The sequence below is a fragment of the Astatotilapia calliptera genome, chromosome 7 (assembly GCF_900246225.1).
Source record: "Astatotilapia calliptera chromosome 7, fAstCal1.2, whole genome shotgun sequence".
Taxonomy (NCBI): Eukaryota; Metazoa; Chordata; class Actinopteri; order Cichliformes; family Cichlidae; genus Astatotilapia; species Astatotilapia calliptera.
This window is the reverse complement of record NC_039308.1, coordinates 35,489,089-35,497,331: the sequence shown is the minus strand read 5'-3', so window position 1 is coordinate 35,497,331 and position 8,243 is coordinate 35,489,089. Positions and strand designations below refer to the sequence as shown.

At 41.5% G+C, this 8,243-nt stretch overlaps 1 protein-coding gene across 1 annotated transcript; it reads left to right on the top strand.

Moving 5' to 3' along the window:
* The first annotated feature begins 616 nt into the window (after positions 1-616).
* Positions 617-8,206, top strand: ccng2 (cyclin G2). The gene is made up of 8 exons (XM_026174511.1): positions 617-1,020; positions 3,208-3,368; positions 3,451-3,588; positions 3,679-3,929; positions 4,530-4,608; positions 4,710-4,808; positions 5,476-5,675; positions 7,176-8,206. The coding sequence occupies exons 2-8, from the start codon at positions 3,264-3,266 to the stop codon at positions 7,306-7,308; spliced, it is 1,005 nt and encodes a 334-aa protein (XP_026030296.1). The 5' UTR covers positions 617-1,020; positions 3,208-3,263; the 3' UTR covers positions 7,309-8,206.
* Positions 8,207-8,243: the final 37 nt, after the last annotated feature.

Genomic DNA, 8,243 nt, shown 5'->3' with positions numbered 1-8,243 from the left:
AGTACTTCTGTGTTTCATTGCGAAGGTTATAATTTATAACCTTCGCAGTTGTTATTGAATTATAACTTATAATTCAATAAAACCATAGCTAAAAACATATGAGAGACTTAAAGCTTATAAAGCCTTACTTTAGTGTTATCAGATCTGACTCTATACATGATATTTTCATGTTAAATTGGACTTTTAGCTATATACCCATTAATTTAGACTGGGGTCTTAAAATAACTTACCAAATAACTCCTGACAATACATCAGAAGATATTCTCATTCTGGTTCATTGTGACGTTACATGAACCCAGGTGTAGAGAATCTCCCATTCCGCTTGTTTTTATAAACTTTATTGGGCTTGCCACAGTATCTTTGAATTTAATCACTTTTGTGTTGAATTCTTATTTAATATAAACATCTTCATTACATCTGAAAGATCTTAGAGTATATAAAAACACTGGTATGCTTGTTTAAGGTGGAATTGAGGTTTAACCATTTACAGACATATTGTTTCACATCTGACACAGACAATGAATAAAAAAAACTGTCCAAAAAAGGCACTACGTAATGCTATGATTGCGTCAGGTCTCTGTGTAGGCACGATCCAATCAAAACATTACATTTTGGGCGGACTATTTGAACGCAGCAAACTTCGGTTTGCTGATTGGCTCACGGTAATGTTACTCAAGGTGGGCTTGTTTCTCGCGATCCAAACGCTGTGTTTCCGTTTCTCCGAGCTGTATCTGTGGATTGAAGCTGGGTTATCTATCTCCAGTGTAAATATGGTGAAAATGCTAATACGGTGGTACAAAAACACCAGAATCGAGCTGCAATTTGTGCCTTTAACACCCTAAAAAGGGGACAGCTGTTCGTAAAGCGATGGGTCTGATTGGTTGTGGCCGGGTGACGTCGAGAAGTAGGCGTGAGCTCACTCAACATCAACAAAGGACAGAAAAAGAGAAAGACGAAAGAAGAGCAGAAGAAAAATAAGCCACCGCAGGACAAATATGTGGATCTAACTCACAGAAACAGGTAGAGTAAACCATTAAAATACATCACAGTTGCATTTATTTTACTTAGAGCGTTCACTTGAGCGAGTAAAGTGTCGTTTTTTGTTTTTGAAGGTTTTTCATTACTGTCGACAGGAACTCGTCCAGAAGCGCTTAAAAATAGCAAATAGGTGAATTTTATAGTTCTGACATTAGATTAAAAGCATTTAATGTGTGTTTTTCCTTAAAATTGATATGTTTGCTTCAGTTTGCACGTACAGCATAGAGGCTTCTCTTCGCTGTTGTAGCTGGTATCATCTGGACCCGTTTTCCTTTTTTCTAAGCTCGGTTAAACTCACTTTTACAAACCACTGCAATGACATATAATCGGTTTATTAAGTCAACTCTCTGCTCTAGTTCTCAATTATTAAATATCTGTGTGGGTAATCGTGTTTCCGTAGTAAAATAGTTAAGATATTTCATCATTTTTAAACAGAAGCCCCTCCCCCCGCTCCGACTACAGAGGATTTAAACCATTAGCTAGCGGAGGCTAACCGTCCACATCAACTACAAAAATTCAAAAAACAAAACCAAAAGACAAAAACAGTGTTTTTAGACGTGGGGCAACTTAATTTGTATTTTAGGTCGTTAATTTACAGCCATAACAGGAAAAAGGGGTACTTGTTTTTCGGTCAGGGGATCGAGAAGACGTAGACAAGCGGAAATCTGACACCGAAGCCCAGCTGAGGGAAGTGGGCCGGGCCCTGGGCTCTGACCCCCAGACTGAGAGTGCACGGCAGTCACGTAACAGTTTAGCAACAATGTACCCGAAAATGTGAAGTCGTGTGACAACACGGTAACAGTGTAGCAGTTTAGCAACGACCGAGTGATTAACTTAGATCCTCAACCTGGATACAGATTATCTGACACGATTCCAAAGACTTCACCTCAAATGTGTCCTCTTCATTCACATTATTCTCATGATATACTCAGGCGTCTACAATAAAACAGACTAGAAAGCGTTTGTTTCTGCTCTGTGTGAAATACAGTAAAACCGGATTTTATTTTTCCCAAAAAGTTGATAAAACGGAGCAAATAATACGATAAAACAAAAGATTAATAGAGGATAATAAGTAAAACAATGTGCCACATAATTCCTCAAATAGAAATTAAATAGAATTTAGTAGCTTAACATGGTTTTCTTGGTGGGGATGTGGTGTTTGGGGGGAGGGGATGTGTTCATTAGCAGCTCTCCTCCCTCTATAGTTGAGGCAGTGAGTTTGTTGCCATACTCACGACAAGTCTATTCACGCAGCAAAAAGGTTCAAAATATTTTCATATGATCACAGAGACCTTTTTTTTTGTCAGGAAAGGCCAAACCCTCAGATGTTTGAATGCAGTAAATAAACCCCCTGCTAAATGGCAAAAATCTCGAAAATATAATGAAAAGTTAAGTAAAATGTTAACTATGGAACAAAACTAAAATGCAAACGAATGTGCAAAAAAACGAATCATGAAGAAGTCGTGAGCTACAGGTACAGAAAAGAGCTAATTGTTGCATGAGTGGCGCTGCTGTAGAATGTTAAACTGCCCAGAGGCTCTGTTGATTTTGCTTGATTGAGCTGAGTCCAAACGTCCTTGTGGAAAGAAGTTTGTGCATCTGGTGACTTTGAATAACCTGCCAGATAAGGCAGCAGGTAAATCAGGCAGCTGCCAGGATGCAAACAGGATTTAAAAATATAATCTAGATTTGTATCATTCAATAGTTAGAGGCATAAGTGTGATTAACTCATTCACTGCCAGCCATTGGCAGTGAATGAGTTAAATTCACTGCCATTGACGGCTATAGACGTCAATGGCAGTGAATGAGTTAAAAGTCACTTTTTTTTTTTTTTTAAACAAACAAAATGGAGAAAAGCAGATTTAGGAAGAAATCAGAAAATTCTGGTTAGAAGTGAATTTCATAACATGTAAAATGTCATAACAAACTCACCTCAGGGGAAACTCCAAACTTCTGCTCTGCTCTTCATTGTGACGGAGAGTTTGCAGAAATCCTGTTATGTATGTGTATTACAAAAATGCTTTTAGTTTCAGTTACGATTTGCAACTATTTGAACTATGACAGTCTTGTAGCTGCCGAGGAGCACAAGCTCACAGCAAAGGCTGTAAGTCGGCCTTTTCTTAGGTTACAGCATAAAAACTAAACTTTGTGACTTTTCTTTCCTTGCAGTGTCGGTACTGTGTTTTTAAAAAAGAAAGATCACTTCCTGCAGTGCCAGCTGAGACATGGATGCCTTCAAGCTGATGAAGGAGCTGAGGGTGAATTGTGAGCAGGAAGTGCATTACCTCCCCAAAGTAATGGGACTCAGCGCCATTGAATCCACAGCGCCGGTGGGCACCTGTAGATCTAAGCATTGCTAACAGGCTTCTTAATAACTGTGAAATTAATCAACAGTGTGTCTTTATTCTCCAGGGTGACAGTCGGATCTCGGCCAAGTGCAGAGATGCCAAAGTGGAGGATCTGTGGAGTCTGACCAGCTTCTTCGGTTACAGCACGCAGACGTTCGTCCTGGCTGTTAACCTGCTGGACAGATTCCTCGCCATGATGAAGGTATGAGACGTTCACACCTGCTAGGAGCAGACACTGCACACTTTAGCTTCAGAGGTTTCTTTACTTAATTGTTGTCTCTCCTCCCATCAGATCCAGCCCAAGCACCTGTCCTGCATCAGCCTCAGCTGCCTCCATATAGCAGCCAAAGTGACAGAGGAGGAGTGCAACCTGACGCCCACCGACGAGCTCATCCGCATCGGACAATGCCGGTTCACTGTGTCCGACCTCGCACGGATGGAGAAGATCATCACCGAGAAGCTCAACTTCAAGTCCAAAGCCGTAACCGCCTTAACCTTTCTGCACCTGTACCACCAGATCGCGCTATCGCACTGCACCGATAGGTGAGGCCCTTACGAACACGAGGTTAAATATTCAGATTTGTGTCTGCAAATAGATGATCCGTTACAGTTGATGATTGGAAGCTTGATGATTCCGGATTGGGTTCAAAAGTCTGGACGACATTCGATTGGCAAAAAGTCTTGATATGTGGGGCAGCAGGCAGTGTCTGACTGAAGTGCACTGATAACACCCGTTTTCTGCTGTTGGCAACAAAACTTTGCTCTTATGTAACCCTGCCGTGTTGTTTTTAACCAGCTCAGCTTGGGTCAAAATGCCACATCAGAGTTTACACCAGTTTGTTTTGTTTAGAGCAAATTAAGTTAATTGAAGAGTTGCACAGAATTTAACTGTCCTCATATTTGACATCAGTGTTTTAAGTTGCCCAGTCCTGCTAAGTGTGTTTACCACTGCCACCTGGTTGTGAAACTGAACACTAATCGGCTGACCACTTGTGACTGACAAAGATAATGTTGAGCCACCTTTTCGATTCTCAGTTTATTGCTATTAATAATAATAGCAATGTGGACAAAACTGATGATTGTGTGTGTTCGAGAATTGTTAAAGACCCGAACCTGATTGCATGTTTGTGTCTGTCCTAACAGGAAGACTACGCTCAGCCTGGAGAAGCTGGAGGCTCAGCTCAAAGCCTGTCTGTGCCGGATCTCCTTCTCCAAAGCAAAGGTAACAATTCCATGTCTGTCCTGGTTAAAAACTGACAAATGCATTTTATTCTTGACACAACACTGATCCTGTTTAACTGTTTTCTTTTCTTTTCCTTCCAGCCGTCCGTCCTTGCGTTGGCACTGCTGAGGCAGGAGATTGAAGCCGTTCAGTCAGAGGACATGTTGGAAATAACCTCTCACATCCAGAGACACCTCAAGGTAGGCTGTTGCCAAACAGTGCATGACTTCATTACACAACAACTCATCCGGGGAGGGGAAGGTGTACAAATCATGGGAAAAAAAACAAACTGAGAAATAGATTTTCTACACCAAAGTCAACAACACAGAGCAGGTGGATTTCAGAGGAAATGAGAAGTTTAAATTAGCAGATGTCTCATGACTCCATTAAAAGAGAATTAGTGTGGGCATTTTCCTGGATCAGCCGCACACAGGAGGCATTTTTAATACATGTTCAGACTTTTACTTGGCAAATGTGAACAACTTTATTAACTATCCTTACAGCCTGCGGACTTGCAGCTTCAAGATGAGACTCCAGTTTTTAAATAGAAGAAGTGAGCACTCGAGTTATGAATAGCAGCAGCCGTGTATCGTGAGAGTGTTTATTCTTAGCCCAGCTCTGGTCCAGAATATTTTCTTTATGTTGATGTCTGTAGTTATGTAACCTGGCATGTTGTGATGGCTCCATGTTAAAAAGGAGCTGATGTCATTGATCTTTAGCCCTTTTGTCTTTCTCACACTTGCAAATCACCAACACCACTAGGTTTCTGTTTAATTGTTAAGTAACCGGATAGTTTTAAACACACCGTCGTCTTGTCAGTGCGAAGCGCAGACAGTTAGACTGATCTGCTCCCCTATTTGTTTTCAGATTGCTGATGCTGACCTGGTGCTGTGGAGCAAATGCGTGGCCCAGTGCCTGTCAGACTACGCGTCCCCCGAATGCAGCAAACCCGACCACAGGAAGCTGCAGTGGATCGTGTCACGGCGGACCGCCCAGAGCCTGCACAGCTACCGTAGTGTCCCCGAACTGCCCACCATCCCAGAGGGCTGCTGGGATGAGAGCGAGAGGTGAGGACCCCAAACACACCCAAGCAACACTGCCGTCACACCTCCAAAAACACAACCGATCCTGAATTTCTTGGTCTTAGTGACTTGTTTCAAGCTATAGAAACCAATCAGACTGACTGTACTGGCTTCAGTTTCACTCTGATTTGATCACTTCTTTCAAACACTCCTACCACCATCAACAACTACAAAAACAGAGGCTAAATGAAAAAGGAACCAAACACACCCTTTGTGTCATCACATACGCCAAATATTTCAGCCTTTGCAGTGACGCAGCACAGAGAAACGCCCTGAAAAGTCTCTGTCAGGTAATCTAGAGCAAGTGTAACAGCAGTGAAGGAGGACACTTACTGTTTCTGGTGCTGATAAAGTCAGAAAAATCTATGAAATGAAGTTTAAATCAGTGGAGAGAGCTCTGCGTTTCTTTTATTTTATTTGCAGTAAACACTTTCCTGTGGCAACAAGCGGCAACACTGAAGTTTCTCCTGTGTTGAAACTGTCTGAGCTTGTCAGGGCCTCTCATATCTCCCAGCCAGTCACATCCCACTGACACAACTGTTTCCATGACGTCACATGAAGCCAGGGTGGCCTCGCCTTTATGTATCAAGGACAGCTCCTTTTTATTTCTACGTCAGTGTGTTGAAAGCGAAAAGAGGAACAGACATGGTTCCAGTGGGCGGGTATTTAAGCACAAGCTGAGTACACAAAGCTCCCGATCAACAAACATCTTTACACACCTTAACAGTTCAGTCAGCTGAGTCAGACAACATGAGATCAGCTGATAGTCTTAAGTGATATGCGGAAGTTTGAAACAGCTGACTGGTTTTGTTTTGCTTTCATTGCTCAGCCCATCTCCATCCCAGTGCCTCTCAGCAAGATCAGAAATGACCAAATAGATTTAGAAGAGATCAGTTTCTATCACTTAATGCTTTTTTTTTTGTTTGTTTGTTTGGTTTAGTGCAGCTTCCAACTGCCTTCAGTTGGTTCTACTGCCAAGAAACTCCAATTAAATTAAGAATGAATGGTGGTTGATTAATTGATTTAAAATAATTTTGAAAAATGTTATGATTTAGCTTTTCGGTGAAAATACCCCAATGCACCAGATTAATTTTCTATTTTTAGAGGGTGATGAGAAGGATGAAACAGATTTACTCATTAAGAGCCCACAGAGACTACTGCTGATACAAAAACACACCCAAACCAGACACAGACTTCAAAACAACCCCAATTAAGATACTCTCATTCCAAACATACCTGTGCAAGGTACAACCACTCCACACGCACTACTAATTGTTCACCTTGAAATTGACGAGATACTAACAGTCCAAATTCACCTCAAAAACACGCCAAAGCAGGAGAGCTTAGCAAGATACTAACAGTGTTACATGTCAGATGCTACCACTATTAACGTGACTCAGGAAGTTACTACCATGGTCGTATCAACTTGCCAAAGCCTCTACATATGACTGTACTGACCTCATACCTCCCTCTGTGTGTCTACAGCGAGGACTCGTGTGAGGATATGATGAGCTCGGGTGAAGAGTCTCTCAGCAGTTCTCTGGGCAGCGATGCCGAAGGTTCCTTCTTCCCTCCTCACCTCCGTCGCCAAAATCAACGCCAATACCTCTATGCCTGAAGCCTCTGCCGCCCGTGCCTCGCCGTTTCCACCCCCCACCACCCCGTGTTCTCCTGCCGTTTTTTTAATTTATTGTTCAATAAGCTCTGGTGCTGGTGGAGAATAGCACAACTGGCAGCTGAGCGGTTAGACATCCTCCAGGTAGATTTGATAGACTTAGTTTGTAGATGTGTCGGTGAATGTTGAGATGTCACATTCCAGGATGCAAGTTTTTTTTTTTCTTTTTTTTTTTGTAAGGATATAAGTGATGTTTTGCAGATAAACTCTGGGCAGCCTGGTCTTCAAGGTGCTGAGCTAGCAGACACATGACGGTCGCTAAAATGTCAGATCGGGCTGGAAGAGTAATTTGCCAAAACGTGGCGTTTGTTTTTGAGTATGTCTTTTGACTGTTATTAATCCAAGACTGTTTTTAAGGAGTAGGAGGCGTTTCTCTGGCGTACAGAGGCTGAAAGCAGCAGTGGTCGCAATTTTTCTTTTAGTCGAATCTCATGTGATAAATCAGGACTTTAAAGTAAATGAGAGCAACCTAAAGATGTATCAGTGGCGTGTTCTCCAGTTCAAACTGGAAACTTTCTGACCGCGGCTGCTCCGGTCTTCTGTTTCAGTTTAATTTGCACAGTTTTATTATTATTATTTTTAAATGTAATTTCAAGTGTTAAATGGAAGTGGAGGTTGGAAAAACATTTAACGATCGTGTGTTTATGGATGTGTTTGAAAGTATGGCTCGGATTTAAATTTGAAGTTGCCAATGTTAGGATGTAGCTTAAAAACAAAAGGAATGTCGTCTGTGGTGTTTGAAACTGTTCAGAGATTGTTGTATGAAACTAAATAATAGTGACCAAGTGTCAAAAAAAAGTTGAAAAATATCAAAAATGTTCATACAAAAATATGTAAAAGTGTAAATGCTGTACAAAAAAAGTTTAATTTTTTGTAGA

What these genes read in the sequence shown, in the direction of transcription:
- ccng2 (XM_026174511.1), top strand. Translation starts at nt 3,264, where the DNA reads ATGGATGCCTTCAAGCTGATGAAGGAGCTGAGGGTGAATTGTGAGCAG. An exon ending in GATTCCTCGCCATGATGAAG is followed by an intron (nt 3,589 to 3,678) that starts GTATGAGACGTT and finishes TCCTCCCATCAG; the next exon opens with ATCCAGCCCAAGCACCTGTC. An exon ending in ACATCCAGAGACACCTCAAG is followed by an intron (nt 4,809 to 5,475) that starts GTAGGCTGTTGC and finishes ATTTGTTTTCAG; the next exon opens with ATTGCTGATGCTGACCTGGT.